The 20268-nt window shown below is 39.0% G+C and overlaps 1 protein-coding gene across 2 annotated transcripts in view; it reads left to right on the forward strand.

Moving 5' to 3' along the window:
- The window catches only part of stum (mechanosensory transduction mediator stumble), an 82851-nt gene that overhangs the window by 22305 nt on the left and 40278 nt on the right, over positions 1-20268 (forward strand). For both annotated transcript variants that reach the window (XM_074109686.1, XM_074109685.1), the window contains exon 2: positions 6352-7034. In XM_074109686.1, coding sequence (XP_073965787.1) covers positions 6379-7034 — 656 coding nt within the window. In that variant the 5' untranslated portion in view covers positions 6352-6378. The remainder of the gene's footprint in view (positions 1-6351; positions 7035-20268) is intronic.

Genomic DNA, 20268 nt, shown 5'->3' on the forward strand with positions numbered 1-20268 from the left:
AGTTCCAAATCCGCACTGGGCCCGCGTGGGAACTATGGCCCAAGCCCTCTTGAGAGGAGGCCTGTGCCCAGCAGTGGGACGTATATAGGCTGGGATGGAAAAGAAGTCGAATACTCTATTAATTAATATACATAAAAGAATGTCCGGAATGTCAAACATTTACCGGACAAAGTAGTAACGAGTGCACGCGGCCTGCATTGCCGCACGGCATTTGGGAAACATTTTAATATTATGCCTTAAAAAGCGTTCCGCATGCAGTTGTTCAGTGTTATGAGTTGGTTTGTGCTTATGTGGTGGGGTTCCAGTGATAGCGAGAACTGAGAGCGTTTTCAGATTAAAGGTAGTGCCACGAGAGTTGAAATAAATGATTACACATAGTTACAAAAAGAACTGATTGCATAAAAGAAAAAAATCAAGAAAAAGTCAAAATCCTGCTGTTATTAAATGACATGTTCTAGTGTGCGTGTCCTCAACTCTGGTGGCACTACCTATACACCGTGTTTTTAAACCCCGACACAAAAAGAGGGGTGTTATATAGTTTGACCTTGTATCTGTTTGTCTAAGCTTTTGTCTAATCTCGCTATGCTCGGGTGCCAAGTTATTTCGTGTGATATTGGTGCTTTTCTCCCTTGTTGAACAATTTACTATACGTGTAGGATGACAACAAATACAGTCCTACGCTAATATTATTTAATACTAGTGTGACAGGGACGGTCAGTGCCTGATTTTGAGTTCTGACCGCTCTATGCTAACTATGATATGCGCCCCCCAGCAACAATTTTCAATTCGGTTAGTGTGAGAGCGGAAGCAGGAATTTTATTTTAACGCACAACACGTGTTTTCCCAAAGTTACCATTATCTATGTAAAGTAAACGTCCCAGTGCTCGACACGCTAATGCCGAATAGGCGACACCCTGCTGTCACCTCTATTACTAATGACATAAGATTAAAGGTGCCAACTATTGGGACAGTGACGAGCACTCGTACATTTACCTTAATACCTTTGAAATAGGAATTCTTGTATATATATTTCGGGGATCTCGGAAATGGCTCCAATGATTTCGATGAAATTTGGTATGTAGGGGTTTTCGGGTGTGACAAGTCGATCTAGGACTTGGTTTTATCTCTGGGAAAACACTTATTAATCGCGACTCAGCGCCGCACCCGCCGCCCCCATGGTCCTTACGCAATGGTTGGTTATTAGCCTGTGGGTAAATCAGGCCCTGGGGATGGTACGATTGGGCTCGAAATCGAAAATCGAAGTTCGTATCGTACCGTCCCTCTCACTCTCGTATTAAATAGTATAAGTGTCAGAGGGACGGACCGACACGAATTTCGATTTTCGAATTTCGGAGTAGCCCTGCTGGTTCGTAGTTTCACCGTGCCAGCGGGCGCGGCTAGCTCCGCTCCCCGCTCCGGTCTCAGCTGGCTCCCATACGCGACTCGCTCCGCTAGCACTGCCGCCCCGCCCCTCGCCACATGACCGCGTGCTCAGTAAGCTATGGAAACTCCTATGTACAACATTATAACGCGGAGGACACCCTCAAGGACTTAGCTAATTAAGAGGTTGAACGAGTGTTTTGTTTAATGATGGAAAAAGTTTACACGAGAAAAAAGCAAAATTTAAAATTTTCTATAAACACACTTAAGATGCAATTTTTGCAAAAAGTGAAAATACCAAAAACAACGATAACTGCAAGTACAATTAACATCATCATCATTCCAGCCCGAATGCGTCCCACTGCTGGGCACAGGCCTCTTCTCAGAACAAGAGGGCTTGGGCCGTAGTTCCCACACGGGCCCTATGCAGATTGAGAACTTCACACACACCATTAAATTTTTTCTACGGTGTGTGCAGGTTTTCTCACGATGTTTCCTTAACGTAAAGCTCTTGGTCAATTAAAATGTAATTTCACACATGAATTTCGAAAAACTTAGAGTGTGCCCTAGCCCTTAGGATTTGAAATCACGATCCCCTGCTTGAAAGACCATTGGCCAAAGAACTAGGCCTCCATGGCTTAACTACCTACAATTAGTAGGGCAGTAATTGTGTCTCTGTCACACGGTAGGTTAGTTTTTATTCAAAAGTAGCATAAACAGAAAATAATAGAAGCCTTTTAGGATGTTGAGTAAACCATAGAGTCCACGCTGCGCGAGCGCATTAATAACTCGACAATAATCATAGCCGGTGTCTACTAGTGATGCCCGATGTATCGATGTTTTCATTTATCGATACGTTCATGTATTTACCGCATTTGTGCTGACACACACCAACGCAAATTGAGCTATATCATGGGAATCAAAGTCAAAATCAAATTATTAATTGCGTCATCATCATCATCATCAGCCTATGTTCGTCCACTGCTGGACATAGGCCTCTCCCATGGCACGCCACTGAGCACGATCCTCGGCTATTCTCATCCAGCTCTTGCCAGCCGCCCTGCGAAGATCATCGCTCCACCGAGTCTGAGGACGTCCAACGCTACGTTTGCCGATCCGTGGTCTCCACTCAAGAACTCGTCTACCCCAACGGTTATCGGTTCTTCGGGTTATATGGCCGGCCCATTGCCACTTCATCGTGCTAATGCGGTGGGCTATGTCGATAACTTTGGTTCTCTGTCGGATCACTTTGTAATAATTAATTGCGTATTACATTCTTAGACTAGGTATACATGTGACGCCCTGCGAGGCTTCATGTCTCATCATCCGGTTTATACCTAAATATCATTGCATCACAGGCCTCCTGTCAGAGTGAGGCATAACACATTTACCTGTCGTGTTGTGTCGTGACGCATCAGAACGGTATCGGTTTCATACATATATTGGTTGCGTTCACATTTATCTGATGCAGTGTGGTGTGAAGAGAAACGTCGGGAGACCTTTGCTCAGATTTAAGGACTGCGCTAAGCGAGACATGGCCGCCTTCAAAATTGACCACCTTGACTGGGAATTGTTGGCGGAGACACGCACAGATTGGCGCGGACGTGTATTGGAGGGTCGCAAGTATTGCGATGAGGCCTGGCTCAAGGCACTTGCTGACAAGAGACAGAAACGACACCAAGGCGGTTCTGCACCAACATCCGCAGACTTCTCTTGTCTGGCCTGTGGGCGAACATGTCGCTCTCGCATCGGTCTGGTCAGTCACCAAAGACGTTGTGCACAGGCGCCACGCCAAAATTCGTCTGGAACAGACGCGTAGGCCTGATGATGATGATGTGGTGTGACGGATTGTGTTGTGTCGCATCAAAGCTATAGAGAGTGAGAGAGACAGAGAGCATCACAACACAACACGACAAATAAATGTGAATGCGGCTTTAGGCTACAGTTCCCACTCGAGTCCAGGGCGAATTGAGAACTTAACACACCATACTCAGGCGTATGCAAGGTTAAATTTAAAATGTAATCACGTATATGGGACCTGGAAACATCAAAAATGCAAGCCCGGGTTTGAACCCACGGCTATACAATAATCTATACATAATTGCTATAAGTAATCATTTGTTTGGTTGGAAACTATCTAAACTTTATTTTTTTAGGTATCAAGTGTTGGATTTCTCGTATTCACATACACACAATGACACACTATAGTACCCGCATTAGAATACACACACACATTATAATTTTACCGATTCCATCCCACTATAATATTATAAATGCGGCAGTTTGTAAGTCTGTTTGTTTGTATTTTTATGTTACGTCACGTCTAAACTGTTGAACCGATTTAGATGAGATTCGGACTTATAGGTACAGATAGTTTGGGTCCCGGCGTTTTTATCGCAAATAAGTTTTTTGTTAAAAAAAACATTTTTAATACAAGCTTTTTGCTAACTGTACTTTTGGTTGACTTAACTTGCATTGTCACCCAAACATACCAAATTTCAAGTCGATGCCATTAACCGTTGAAGAGTTCCGTCCTGGCCGGACTACCAGGATGTCACTACCAAATTATTGTATTGTATGCCAATTTCAAGTCAATCCGGCTACTGGAAGTGGGTCGAATTTAACTTGCAAGATTGATTACAGCAGACAGACAGACTGACAACGGGACAGGTGGAACTAAGTTAAAGCTTGTAAAAATAGCTCAGTTTCCGATAGCGATAAACAAGTCCTACGCGGACGGAGTTGCGGGCAATAGCTAGTACTTAATATCATACACCTTATTATCATTGATAATTATCAATCCATAATTATTTGTTGATATTTATCCAGGTAATTATCCCGAGCAACCCCGAACATCTGCGATCTGCGATATATCGATACAAAGCCACATATTGGGCATCTCTAGAGCCTCTCAGCCCCTAACGACTACCCTGGTTTTACTCTGTACATTGCGGGGCCGAGACACTCGTCGCACAGTGGTTAACTGGCAGAACACGCAATGGACAGAGAAAACTCGTTTCTGTCGCTCCTAGTATTATAGTAACTGGGTCGTTATGATTACATGTACGTATTAACACATCCATTAAGACTAGTTTAGAAATGCAAGAATAATGGTGCAAGTTGTATTACATTGCGAGGTCGTAAAGCTAACGAGTTTGAAATGGCCAATCGAGTGCAGCATGTAATGCTACTTGTACGATTTTTCTTGTAGTCTTAAACTGAGCTTTATACCTGATTTACGGTATCCCAAATGCTTCATTTGCCAACTTTTTTATTTCCCAACTCTCCGTTTTCTCCGAAACCAAAAAAATATTTCCTTAATGTTTTATAGACAGTAGGTTAGGTTAAGTTGGTTTCGGAAAGTTTCCGGAAAAAATATGGATTCAGTGAAAATCATGAGTTGGGAAATAAACAGTTGGCAAATGAAACATTTGGGAAAAAATTATTCTGCGAAAAGGCAGAGAACCGTTTAAAACGCATAATTATCATTTTGTTAATAACGTTACAAAAGGGAGTATACTTTAATAGGGACTCTATCTTTTGAACTGTATGATCAAAATTTAAACCACGGACATGAAGGTTGAGCAATTAGGTTCTTATTCTGAAAGATTGAGATTTAGATCTAAAGTCTTAGATCTATTGTTCAGAAATTGCGTGAAATTTATCATTGACGGATGTTGAGAATTGTCTGTTTTGATGGCCGGACATTTAAATACTTATTTGTCAATCTACTGATCTTAGTAGATGCTTTGCTTAATTTGGGACTAGGTCAATTAATCCATTATCCAATGACTCATTATACATACTAGCTTTTGCCCGCGTCTTCGCCCGCATGGAATCCGGTTATCGCGCGCTGTTCCCTCGGTGTGCTTTTTCGGGATAAAAAGTAGCCTATGTCACTCTCTGGCCTATAAACTATCTGGAGATCTCTATGCCAAAAATCATCAGTAGCATCCATTTCCCATCTAGGTTCCAATTTGCACTGAAATTAGCATTGTTTAATAAACCTTCGAATAGTGACTGCTACCAAGGCCGTGGCTTATTTGCTCTTCTGTGCAGCATTATGTCTAGAGAACAATTCATGAAAACATACCTCAATGAAACCGACTTCGATGTATGACGCTCGCTAAAGTCCGTAAAGCCGCAATAGTCCACACCGCCACTTCACTAGCTAATTTTAGGCGTATAAAGTTTGTTATTATTTACACACAAAACTATTTACAATGTCTACAATCACAATTAATATTTATTTTACAAAACCGAGCACAACCGCAATAATATATATCCGCGAGAGTTTTTTTTGAAGTCTGGCTGACTGCCGCCTTTTTTTACGATCGAAGGCGCGCGGCAAAGGACTTGCGCCAATCAGCCACCGACAGCAAAGAGGATGCAAATCAAAAAATTGTTCGCCATCCAAAATACTTGCACAAGCATCCTCCTAATTTTTTCCTTGAAGACTGGGAAAGACATGTTGGTTCGCAGCGGGGGAGGAAGATCATTCCATATCTTAGAGGCACGGAAACGAAACTTCCTCTAAACCCCACGGACCTATGTTTAGGGATGATAACTTTGTTGGCGTGGCATGCTCCGGACACCCCGGTCGCGTCCCGCCCTAGGCCATTTATAATATAGTATTAAAGAAAACACATAAACACGCGTTAGAATTCTAGATGATATCTGATATTTAGTATAAAACAGATTTTAAAAAATCTTTACTAAAAGTACGCTATTGCAGTGTTAGATAATGTGCAAATTTACGGCTGAATATAGACGAAGTAGCGGGATACAGCTTGTATAGACGTATCCTTGAAAACAATATTCATCTTTATTGTGATGTCTATTTGTTACAGATCAATTGCATACAAATTTAAATTTAAACTATCTATCCTTAAAAAGTCTGTTATTTATTACTTAACAATTAATGCGGTCTAAATTCTACAAATAAATACTAACCAAATCTTTCTGTTTCAGATAAAATCGCAAAAAAATGCGATAAAGATGGCTCTTAAACTCAAATACACAGACGAGCACGGCATCCTACACATAAACATGAGCCCATCTGCCTCTCCCCGGCAAAAGGCCGAAAAAACCGACCCGAAACCCGAAAAATCCGACCTCACGGACCCAAAGTTCGACACGATTAACAATCGATTCGCCCAATACGATCTTTTCGGGGGGAAATACGAAGTGGAAGGGGAACCACCTTCGCTCTTCCGCAGTCGGTACAACAGCATCGAAGAAGAACTAGCCAACACGCCTTACGCATTCACCGCAGAACGGTCTCTACGACTAGACAATTCCAACAACAACTTACTAGACATTACGATCAAGCAATCTTTAGAAGCGTCGCCGTCCAAAGATATAGAGAACGATCGTTTTTTTAGAAATTTGAATTTAGAATACGATGATAATCTTTTCGGGCCGCAGATCGATTTTCAATCGAGTTTGAAGACTGATTCGGATGAATCTCCCGCGTTTACTGTGACACAGTTGATACACGCGCAGGATCGATACTTTGATCTATCGTCGCGACAGTCGAGTAGTGTGGTGGACAGTCCGCGGAGTGGTAAAGTCGTGTTTGAAGTGCAAAGTGCGTCTGCGCAGGATGAGGCGTTTAAGTTGCTGCCGGAGGAGTCTGTGAAGGCGGCTTTACCGTGAGTATACTGTTATGTTGACTGATAATTAAAGCAGTTTATATCGATTGGTAGAATGTTGTTTCGTCGAATGATTGCTTTATGTAATTTTAAATTACTTATCTACGATTTTTGTGTAAATTTCCCACCTCTAATACAACACTGACGTAAATGTAAATTTTCATCTTTTCGGGATAAATGCGAAAAACTTCTCTTTTGATTCCTTTTTACATTAAGTAATTTTAGAAATGAAATGCAATGCGTGTTCTAAGACGTGTATGTGAAGGATTTTCTGAAATGCTTTCAGTTTTAATTGAGGAAAAAGTTCTAGCAAAAGATCATTCGACCAAATTTACACTGGGACAAAAATAATCAACTATAGAAAGGGTAACGACCGAGTATAAGCACTGTAGTATAAAAGGAAAACAAAGATAATACATTTTTTATATTAATAAATAGGGTCGCGTTTAACCACAATCATGCCTGGCTGATGGTAAAACTTGGTTGGGACATAACATGCCTTTAATATATATACCTACCTATCTAATGTAATTAAAAATGAATTATTAGAGACTGTTATCTTAAGTTCAGTTTGAAACAAACACCCGCAAACATTGAATGCCGGCATAATTAAACAATTAAAATTGCCGTCTCGCTGTGGACGTATTAGAAAATAAAGCAACCTACTTGTGAGTTGTGAAGTTGCGCGTACTCTACATTAAATTCAAATAAAACTATCTCTCATTTAGATAATTTAGTGCCATATACATATTTTACTTTTGCTTTTGGTCAACTTTTAGTGCACATAATATAAACATCCGTCCAAATAAACATTCAACCCATCGAGAAGTTTTTTAGACCCCTCCCCCCCCTGACAGTGTCAATGTCGATGTCACCACTTTTTCATCTACCTGGTTTTAGTATATTACGGTACTCACTAATGAAATGTAAACTTTTAGAATCACCAACTTTAAAAACCCTCGTTTTGTGCTGTTAGAGCACTAAGCAGGAAAATAAATATGTGGCTTTTTAGCAATAGAGTCGCATTTGTAGCTCGCATGGAAGCTGGAGGGCGTGTTGCCGCGGACAGGGCGCAAGGGCCCTCATTAGGGGAGGCCTATGTCCAGAAGTGGACTGCTATAGACTGATGATGATGATGATGATGATGACTCTACCTAACCTAACTTAACCTAACCTTAGCTAAATAGTTTAAATAAGGCGATTGTTCGTCCTCCATAGTCAAATATACCCCATATTTCGCAAAACGGAAAACGTGTGTTTCCTATTAACGAATTACATGTATAAGTAAACCGGAGATCAGGAAACTGATATTTCGTGGCTCTGTAATAATAGTTATATCATAATATGAATAAAACATCAGAACAAACTTTACTCGTATTGCATAAACTTAAGGTTAAACAAGAACAATAATAAAACGGTCACAGTTCTCGAGTGCTGTGAGTTCCGTACCACCCACTCAGACAAAATATCATCATCATCATCATGTCAGCCGAAAGACGTCCACTGCTGGACATAGGGATTCCCCAAGGCTCTCCACTCAGACCGGTCTTGTGCTTTCCGCATCCACCGCGATCCCGCGATCTTAATCAGGTCGTCGCTCCATCTTGTTGGAGGCCTATCGACAGCTCCTCTCCCGGACCGCAGACGCCATTCGAAAGCTTCTGACCCCATCGGCCATCAAATATATCTATTTTAAATCCACTTGCTCGTTTGCCATCCAGTCGAATAAAAAAAATACAATACAAACTTATTTTTACTAAACTAGCTTAGAATAAACCATAAAATAAACCAAATAACCCCCTACTTATAAGTCAAACACGTCGTCGAGAGCCGTCACTGCGGCATGCAGCCCAAAACGCGGGCCGCATTACCCGTTTGTAATGGTTATCCCGAGCCTATGAGCGAGATAAGCTCTTCGCTCCTAACGTCCTAGAAGTCTTTTAACACTTTTTTCTGTCCATTGACCAGGCCCCATACCGCGCCGCAAACTCATGGTAGTCAGTCAAACCCGAATATCTATTTCAGTTCCATATTTGCAAAAAGCTGACTGAGATTCTGAACAATTTTTTTTGCAAACACAGTTTATTAAAGCAACTACAATCATAAGAACTAATCAAGCGCGAGTTGGACTCGCTCATTATTTTCGTAATCTACGTAAATTAATTTTCTTTGCGATGGTTCATGTTTGAAATAAAATGGATACTTACTTGTATGTACCTACCCACTTTATTTTCTTCAACGCAAAGTAATGCGATCAAGCTACGCAAAATAGTAGAGGTTGCGTGGAATATGTAGGTACTTAATTTTACCGCCTTCCCTTTGCTCGAAACTATAAAGCAACCATCGGAGTGTCACCATCCGCTGGTGATCCCTTGAAAAGAAGTACGCTTGTCTGGAGTACTCGTATTATTATTAGTGGTGACAGTTATGGTTGTGGGCTTGGTTGCAAATGAGTTGTTTATTTTATTTTCCAAAGCGGAGGAAAGCTCGAGACGAACTGTATGACTACACGAGCCTGTATTTTACATATGTTTTCATTATTAAGTATTTACGAGTATTATAATTTGTTTTAATTAACATGACCGCACCACTCAGCCTTTTTTCACTTGTTTACCCTTTCCGGCCGGCTCGATACGATCAACTATCTTGAGCGCGCGTGAATCATCTTTTCTCGAACCACAATTAATTGTCATTTTAGAAGAAAATTTGGAAAAACAGTTTCTTGGTCGGAAAGGGTAGTGAGTTCTTACTACTTGCCAAGTTTCATAAATCTATGGCATCGTGAAGAAGCCTACTATGTTTGCTTTCTACGACATTTTTTGCACCACAGAGCTGATGTCTACAGCAGAGCTACTCCGAAACTCGAAACTCGAAGTTCGTGTCGTGCGGTCCCTCTCGCTCTCGTATTAAATAGAATAAGTGTCAGAGGGACCGCACGACACGAACTTCGAGTTTCGAGTTTCGGAGTAGCCCTGCTGTACAGAGTTGGCAACAGAGCGCTGCTGCCCACTCACGTCTCAGCTATCTTAGTCTTCTTTTTCAACACTGATGACAAAATTATCCATTCTAAAATTGACAATGGCAAACCAGGACAGCCGGATAAACAAATACAGAGGCTTAGTTGCTGTGTACGGAACCATAAAAGCAACTTTTATTTTCGCGGTTTTTCGTGCGGAAAGAAAAATGAAATGCGTTCACTCTATTTAGTTTATGGTCGATGAAATTAGGGATGTCGAAAATGTGAAATTATGTACACACGTTTTGTTCACAAAGGCATTTATTTCTTGTTTTTGTAAAGCAATTATAAGATTCAAAAGGTTGTTACTGAATCAGTTAGCTAGTCTGTAATCAACAGTTGGTAGGGTTATCCTGATCTTATGTTCATCATCGTTATCATATCAGTCGTAGATCATGCCCTGTTGGACACGCCTTTTCCATAAACTTCCAGTCCAGTTGCTTCGATTGGAAACGGACAGCAGGGCTACTACGAAACTTGAAACTCGAAGTTCGTATCGTACCTACCGTCCCTCTCGCTCTCGTATTAAATAGTATATATATAAGTGTCAGAGGGACCGCACGACACGAACTTCGAGTTTCGAGTTTCGTAGTAGCCCTGCTGCATCCACTGTGGACCCGCGGCTTTAACGTCGTCCGTTCATCTCGTTAGTGGACGTCCTACGCTGCATTCGGAACTTTACGGCCCGAACGGCCATCTGTTTTGCGTGTTATATGACCTGCCCATAGCCACTTTAACGAGCTAATTGACTCCAGAACCGCCCTAAAACCTAGACTTACACAAAGTAGCTTTAAAACATTTTTTAATTCTAATGACGCATTGCTTGATTCAGCCTAGCTTAGGCTAAGTTTCTGTTACTATTTCCACTCCCGCCGGTTCGTTGACTTCGTATTTAAAATGGATTCGCTTCAAATTGTTTCTGACCAAATAACCCACGCACGCCTTACCAAGAATATAAATTACAAAAACCTGCTAAATGAATTTTACCTTTTGATACATCGACAGTTACAAACGCAAAACCACATTTTAATTGTTATTTAACTCCTTTTGAGCGAATTTGATATTTACTCAGAGTGGAGGATCTTTGCCTTCCATGGTGACCACTTGACCATGTCCCAATTTCTCGTTTGTACTCCCTGTTGCATAAAAAGTAAAACATGGTCAAGGAACATAAATAAGAAGAGCATCTCTCGTATGGATGTACAGTAAGCAACACGTGTGGTGTCAACATTATCTAAACACTAGAAAGAAGAAAGAAAGAAAGAAAAAAAAAAAAGAAAACACAATACAAGCCACAACAATAGTATTAAGTACAAATAGACAACGCGTAGGAAAGTATGTATCATTTATTGCGGTTGTGAATCGGACGCTGGCTCAGCATAATGCTGAAGCGTTAATAATAAACACCCCAGCGCTGATTTTCAGCCAGCACCGTTGGTGACCCTCGGACACTGCAAAGATACTATACTACACAATTTTTACTATACATAAGACTACATAAATAGATAATTTGTAACATATGAAACATATTGTTACGTTCGTGGGTGGGTTCGTGATTGAAAAGCACTTTTAACACCGATGAATAAGAGTAGGATTTATTTTCACACTGTTACTTAACTTTACAAAACACTTAAAAACAGTTCACAGTAATTTCGCACTCGAAAACTCACTTACAAGTCGCTTTGATTCTCTTCGATGTTTATCGCTCGGTATCGCATTCGAAAACTGTCCTCCGCCGCAACCTCACCCGGCTTATATACCCCGGTGAATCGGTCCACAAAGTTCGAGAACAGTCCAGCTAGGACGTCATACCTACATCTCGAATGTTCCGGAAACGAGTAGAGTGTCTGTCTCTTTCATGTGCTATCTCTCTCACACAGTTACTAGAATATTCCGGAAACAGGATCATCAGTCTGTTTCTCTCACACATATAGGCTATCCTTGTCACACACCTCGAATGTTCTCAGTATAGCTGTCTCTTTCTAATCGTGCTATCTCTTTCACTCCTATGGAAAATTTCGCCATATACTGAAATGTACTTCAGAGGCCATAAGGGGTCCTGAAAACGCCTGAAAACGGGTTTTCAGGTTATGGCGTCATCGGATAGAGGGTGGCCTGAAACGGACTGAAAACATGTTTCAGGCGCCTGAAAACAACGGCAACTTGGGTGAAATTTTGATAAACTAATATGTGACAGAGCGTCCTCTGAAACGGCCTGAAACCGTATTCCAGCCTGCTGAAAACGCCTCCAATGGTCGAAAAACACGATCAAAGTTTAGCACTAACCCACCGTCGTAACAATATTATTTATTTTGTGGCTTTAAAAGACATTAACATTAGTAATAAACATAATTATTTAGACTACCAGATGGCCTAGTGGTTAGAGAACCTGACTACGAAGCTTGAGGTCCCGGGTTCGATTCCCGTGTCGGGGCAGATATTTGTATGAAAAATACGAATGTTTGTTCTCGGTCTTGGGTGTTTAATATGTAATTAAGTATGTATCTATCTATATAATTATATTTATCCGTTGCTTAGTACCCATAACACAAGCTTTGCTAAGCTTACTTTGGGACTAGGTCAATTGGCGTGAATTGTTCCGTGATATTTTATTGTTATATTATTATAACTTTTATACACTCACTTGCAAAGTATACAACACCATTAGGTACGCGGGCTAAAAAGAAACATGAAATTAACAACCAAAACAAAAAAGAAGTTTGTGTTTTGTGCTCTCATTAGGTACTTTGGCAGTAGATTCGTGTGTAGATAATTTGAGCACTGTAACCGCTCATCCACTTCTGCTGCTGACTGTTCGGAGTACCTAATATTTTTCGGATCCATATCGGATTTGTCATAATAAATTGTTTGCTATAGCTATTTTTTTTTCTCTGGATCCATTGATTGCTCAGAATTATTTATTATACAACAAACCTAACCTAATTCAATGGTGCGTGTGAAGTTCCCAATCCGCACTGGGCCCGCGTGGGAACTATGGCCCAAGCCCTCTTGTTCTGAGAGGAGGCCTGTGCCCAGCAGTGGGACGTATATAGGCTGGGATGGAAACCTAACCTAACCGATAGTTCTAAAGGTGACCATTTCAAAATTTCTGAAAAATGTACGTTTTCGGTGGGAAAAAAATATTTATGACTGAAAAAAACTACAAACGTTACATTATACGTTTCAAAAATTATGCAACTAGATGCACAACCGCATTTCTCATATTTATCACATAAGTAGATCATTTCTGTGTTGCACACTAATAAATAAAAAGGGTCTTTTTAATTTTTATACTTTTTAATATGAAAAAAAAACAAAAGAAGAAAAGTTATTGATAAATAAACAATCGAAACCAAAAAACACCAAGGAGGTTTCAAAGTAGATCGCCCATTCAATTGCCGTCATTAAACACGATAAAAACGACGAAACTTCATCATTGATAATTGCCTTCTTTCAATTCGGATGACCTTTATTCACTTCCGAATATTTCATTTAGAATAGAAAACCATTGAAGCATAAATATTATAAAACCTACTAAATAAGCTCTTCGGAAGGGCTTTACTGATTGCTAAGTGTAAATCTCCTGTTTGTTAAGTGATGTAAGTCTCCTTTGCGATTTTTATTATTAGTAATGATATGCACATACATTATTAATCCATAAGTGTACAAGTCAATAACCTTTAAATAAGAACACACCGAACAGTGTAACACATCATCGCTTAAGTTATTATACTTTAACTATATCTCACAAAAACTTAACCGCTTTTTAATAATACAGAATCACGGTAACACGACTTTTTACCGCCAAACTCATTATTGGCATTACACGGTTGCTGCCAAGGTCTTTTAAAAAAACAAAAATAGCCGGACCAAAGACTAAAGAATGACATTACGTTTTTTTTCTAAGACAAAGGTTTGTCATGCTGACTTGTGCTGGCCAGTATTTTGTTTGTTTACTTGTTTACCATTTCAATGTATACTGAGTTTCTGAGATTTTTTATAAAACAAAACTACCGCTTGGGTTGATTATTTAATGAGATAGATTCTGAAACTTTTTTTCTAAAATTGTTTTATATATACTACCTACCTATGTATTATAGGTACTTACTTACTTGTAATTAATTTATCCCACGTGTGCTAGTGTGGGATGCAACGTGTGTTGACACACTGGCCCCGTCACATCTCCACCGAACATCAATAAGGGCAGCAGCAGCAGCAGAAATGGCAAAAACTGCCAAAGCAGGAAAATACAGTGGTCGCGGTGCCGAATATGATTTTGTACCTTTCGGCGTCGAGACCCTTGGTCCGTGGAGCCCTGGCGCTCTGAGTCTCTTCAAAGACCTATCAAAGAGACTCAGAGATACCACAGGAGACCGAAGAGCTGGCAGTTTCCTCACTGAACTCATCAGCCTTACGATCCAGTAGGGAAAGCTGCCAGCATCTTTGGTACCATGCCGTAGGGGCCATTTTTATATTTATTATAGTTTTAGCTTATTCATTTTAATGTAGTTTTAGTTTTTTTTTATTATTGTACCTAATCTACCTTTTATACTATATTATATTCTATCAATAAAAACTATTACATATAAATAACACGTGTGTTGCTATTTCGAGTGATTTATTTTAATGTTCGACCGCAAAAGTCAAGCTCTCTGTTGTTTTGGCTAACAGCACTAGGTATATTTTTTTACATGATCAATATCTCCTGGATTATAAACCACGACTACCTATCTCCTCGTAGATATTACTTAAATGTAGCTCGACGTTTTGACCACATTGAAGTGACCGTAGTCACGAGTATTATCTGAGACAGTCTATTTAAAAGGAGGCTCCAGCCATTAAACAATGTTATGTACAAATTGTTATTGAAAATATATATTTTTTTTTACTTGTCGTACTCGGCCGCTCCAATGTGGTCGACTCTGCGAAGTAATTTTAGCAATATTAGTCATGCATGATTAAGTTATTAAACTTAATAATACAAGTTATTATTATTGTCATGGGTGAGAATCGCGAAAGTTGAAATTGGATTATTTACAAAAATTGAAAATACAAACTGAAATATAGATGCACAGAAAAAACAGAAAATAAGACCATCACTGGAATCGAACCCAGGTCCTCGGTAATCCGTATTGTTTGTATTTCAATTTGGTTTTACGGGATGACGTAAAAGTACCGGAACCGGAACCGGACCGGAAACAGATATCCTACCCTGCCGTCGCTTTATGTTTTTGAAATAATCATGTATGTTAGGAAGAACATATGTGATTTTCCCACTAACGTCGATAAGCCAAGGCTACTTCTGTAGCTAAAACCAAAAAGTTTTTGGGAAATTGCATACGTTTTATAATAAAAATTCCAAAAAATATTACAAATGAAACGGATACAAATTCAGATCTATTGTCAAGAAGACATTAATATCAAAGGCGTATTATAAAGTTAATGATTATATCATGGACAGGGATATTGGAAATAATTCCGATCGCATTAGCGATCCTTCAAATAGCGAACCTACTGTGTTAAAAATAAAGTTGTGTTAAATACTTGTGATGTATACATATCATTTAATAATATTGTAAATCTGTTTTTAAAAAATATATATATATACCTCGTTGAGTTTCTTGCCGGATTCTTCTCAGCAGAGGTTTTTCCGAACCGGTGGTAGATTTTTTTTGACATTCATAAGTGCTTGTTATAGCCTAAATTGAATAAAGATATTTTGACTTTGACTTTGACTTTGAGTAAAAATTTGGAATTGAAATAAAAAATACAAAAAGATTCCAAAAAACCAATCTTAATTGGATTAATTACGTTATCTGACTTAATATTTCGTATTCTATAGATAATACGTACGTATTCCGTAGTCAATTCGAAAAAATACTAAATGTGGTATATTTTTCACAATTTCTCAATTCTAAAACTTAGTAACTTCTATGAATAAAAAATAGGTAAGCAGTATTTCTCAGCGCTTAACGGTCTGCTGCTCTCGTTAGTTTTACCTTGAAGTTACAATTTAACCGAACGAGTGTTTACAATTTAACCGAACGAGTGTAGTCACGCCGACTGGGATAAAGGTGACAACCCAACAAGGATACAAGCTCTCAGTCAAAGTCAAAATATATTTATTCAGGCTATAAACAAGCACCTATTTACACCTATTAACATTCAATTGAGACATAAAAAAACCGGCCAAGAGCGTGTCGGACACGCCCAAAATAGGGTTCCGTAGCCATTATGAAAAAAATAATTAATATTTTTCTAAGGATTTTGTATTTTATACGGTCTTCCAAGTTTAGGTATATTTTATACCTTAGGCTGCTATTTACTCATAAACTACTAATAATTCTCAAGCAAACTTAGCCGTTATAGTTTTCCTTGATAGTTTGATATACTTACTACCATCCTGATTTTTTTCAAATTTTTCCACTCACCGGTTTAGATTTTAGAGGGGGGGGGGGGGTTGGGACGCTCGATTTTATGAAAATTTGCACTTTAATGTTGAATATTTCGCAAACAAATCACTGAATCGAAAATCGTCTTTGCAACCCTAATGGTTTTTGCATACCTATCCAACGATACCCCACACTATAGGGTTGGATGAGAAAAAAAAATCACCCCCACTTTACGTCTATGGGAGGTTTTGAGAATTTTTAATTGTACCATTTTGTCGGCATGGTTTACTTATATATCCGTGCAAAATTACAGCTTTCTAGCATTGATAGTCCCTGAGCAAAGCCGCGGACGGACAGACAGACAGACAGACATGGCGAAACTATAAGGGTTCCGTTTTTGCCATTTTGGCTCCGGAACCCTAATTAACAGCCGTACTCCCTTAATATATTCATAAAGATACGAGTACAAGAATTGCTCGTCTTCAGCTCTATCTCGGGTCCAAATCGGCACTCGGCAATAATAAATAACTTTCTGCTTGGTGCAACAATCTACTATTTTGCATGAAATTGTAAACAGTTAGCCGGAGCGACCGGTAACTGCAACGCAGCTGTTATTTGCCAGTGTAACATTCAACTTGCATAACCTACAGTTTTTCGAGGCATAATAAGACAGTTTAGTTGCGCGCTATTGTTAAGTATTAACTAATGTTAAGTTATCGGCTTTATTGTGTTTAATGTACCCAACCAGTCATTTTTAACTGATTTCAGTGGAGAATTTTAGATTTGACTGTATATTTAGGGTTTCGTGCCTGAAATTGAAATACGAATTATGTATACCAAAATGCGAAGTATATACCTATGTGTGTGTGCAGTTGATTGGATTTAGATGAAAATTTGGACGTCGGGAATGGATTCCTGACGAGATCGGGATAAAATCTCGAAATTTCAACCGCAAAGGTTGAGGGGCTGATTCACCATCCATTGATTAGTGTTAACTGACGGTTAAATGTGATGCCGTCTCTATTTGTTTTGTTCGAATAGACGGAGACGGCATCACATGTAACCGTCAGTTAACACTAATCAATGGATGGTGAAACAGCCCCTTAGAGTCATGAAATTTGGCACGGTTGTTTTTAATGCAACGTCGATGTAATTGTTGGAAATTCCCATGGGATTCAGCTTAGATCTAAGGATTATGCTATGCATGCGGAGCCGCGAGTAAAATGTAGTGTTATTATGTATTTACTTTTCTCTCTTATCTCATAGATATATACAAAACATATCAACGCAAAGTCACAGTAAGTTAAGTAACTTTCCACAAATCCAACATTTACACACCTTTTGTGTGCAAAATTAGAAATTACGATTTTCTCATTACAATATGAGACGTGCATTATACTCTTGCACACTAGGGGCAATTTTATTGTTACGGTTTCGCCATGTGCGTAAAACGAGGTTGGGTAATTCACCGGTGCTTAGTGTCATGCAAATGACTGATTTTGATAGCCCTGTACAGATAATATTATAGTGAATAAACCTTTTCATCGGGAAAAGTCGGATTTCAATCGGAATACGGAAGTGTCAATCAAGTCAAGTTTTCGTTTTTTTTAATATGGCTCTGTCCATCGGAGAAAATATTGCCAGTGTCTAGTAGGTTTTGCCGTTGTACGGTGAAAAAATACTACTTGGCGCCAAGGCCGTATTTTGCGCGGGAAGCCAACTGTCACCGAGACGGTTCGTGCACCCGATTAAAACGTTAAAAGCAGCTAAGGAAAATAATTTCTGTTTTATTTTTGTAAATTAAATTATATTTAGCTTGTCTGCTTTTGTCCTGTGTAGGTCAAATCTTTACTTTAAAAATTTTACCCCCTTCCTGTAGTGACATGCTTAATAATTAAAAAACGACACTCGGAAATATAACTACTTGCCGTGAAATTTTAATTTGTATGTAATTTTTCCTCTTAGCCCGTTTAGCATGAGATACAAGAATATTCTAGTTCAGGCACACGTTTTACATAGATTTTAAAAGAAATATTGTATTATATAAACTATCATTCTGTACCGCAAAATAATTAAAAAAAAAATATCTTATCTTTACAACCCTTTTGCAACATATATAACTCTTTGGTGCGTTTAACTTGACACCTGTCATTACTGAGACTCCGTATCTGACTATAGAATAGAAACTACATGTAGGTAACCTATAGTGTTGTATAGGTATGTAGTTTTGTTTTCATTAAATAACAACAAACATTACCTAACTACAATCAGACAGGAAGCATTCAAAACAATGTTACTCTGCGTATCAACAAAACAAGTTTTGTCGTCTACTAAACCCTAATTAAGTTAATTGAGCGAAGAAAGCGTATAACGTAGCTCGTAGGGCAATTACGGTCTCTATGTGATTTCGTGATATGTTACCGCCTACCACGGCCTTATTACGTCGGAATAAAAGTCTGTAGCACATATTTTTAAAGGGTAGACAAGTCCATATTTGTGCACTCGACTGTACATTTAAAAACATTACAAGTAATTCAATGAACTTTGGCAAAATTAGTTTAGAATACTTTTATTGCGATATTCCCACGGGATGGGGATAAAATCTCGAAATAACAACCGCTGGGCTTAGAGTCATGAAATTTCGTATGTAGCTGGACTTCTGGAATAACTCATAGCCTACTTTTCATCCCGATATTCCCACGGGATAGGGATAAATTTTTGAAATTTCAACCGCTCGATTAAGAGTTCTGAAATTTTGGACAGTTGCTCTTAATACAACCTCAATGAAAGGCCATGATATAAGTTTTGGGAATTCCCAGGCTAATTTTGTTACATCCCGGAAATTCAATTGTAACTACCTCACCGAATAGTTTACGCGCGCGAAGCCGCGGGTAAACTTTAGTATTCAATAGGTATAAATCATTCATTCAATCAAGTTCAAAAGCCGTAGCTTGCATCATTGGCTGCGTGGGCGCAGCGTGGATCTTTTGCTCATTGTTTCGATCATAATTCCAGAATCCTACGCCGATTGCGAAATAAACAGCTAATGAAGCTGTGCGCATTGCACCTGCTTGATGATAGACGTTTTATAATCCTACTAAAGCGTGTTTGATGGATGCCTTTCATGAAAATTAAACATCTAATGTTTAATGTTGATGTTTTGCAGTTTGGCGAAGTTATAATTGTATTTTTTTTGGAGTCTTTTTGTATTTTTTTTCAACTCCAATTTTGTTACTTTTATGGTCTCCGTGAAACCATATCGTAAATACAAACTGAATCTGTAGTGCTGCTGCTTAAGTAGCATAGTAGAACTAAGCAACCTGAAAACCTGCATAGGAAAAATTCTTGTCTAGATTCCTGTCCAGCAGTGGTGTAGGGGTTATAGCACGCAGCACGGAATGCTGAGGACCTAGATTCGATTCCCAGTGCTGGTCTCTTTTTCTGGTTTTCTGTGCATCCATGTCTCAGTTTGTATTTAAGATATGGAAACATAAATTAGTAAATAAATTAAAAATATATAAATTATAAATGCGAAAGTTTGTGAGTATGTTTGCTAATCCCTAACGCGGAAACGTTGGACATCTAGAATAACACATAGGTTTTTTAATCCCGATATTCCCGCGAGAATTTTGTAAATCACGGAATGTCAATTAACTGCTGTAGGTATCTAATAATTTACGCGTGCAATCCGACTGTATGTTTTTTGTTGAAGTCTGAATATAATTTATTTCGCAACTCCTTTCGCATAGAATTTTATTTATCTCTATCCCGCGGGAACTATGCAATTTTCCGGGATTAAAACATCTTAGCCCTTCCCCGGACTCAA

The sequence above is a fragment of the Choristoneura fumiferana genome, chromosome 29, assembly GCF_025370935.1.
Source record: "Choristoneura fumiferana chromosome 29, NRCan_CFum_1, whole genome shotgun sequence".
Classification (NCBI taxonomy): Eukaryota; Metazoa; Arthropoda; class Insecta; order Lepidoptera; family Tortricidae; genus Choristoneura; species Choristoneura fumiferana.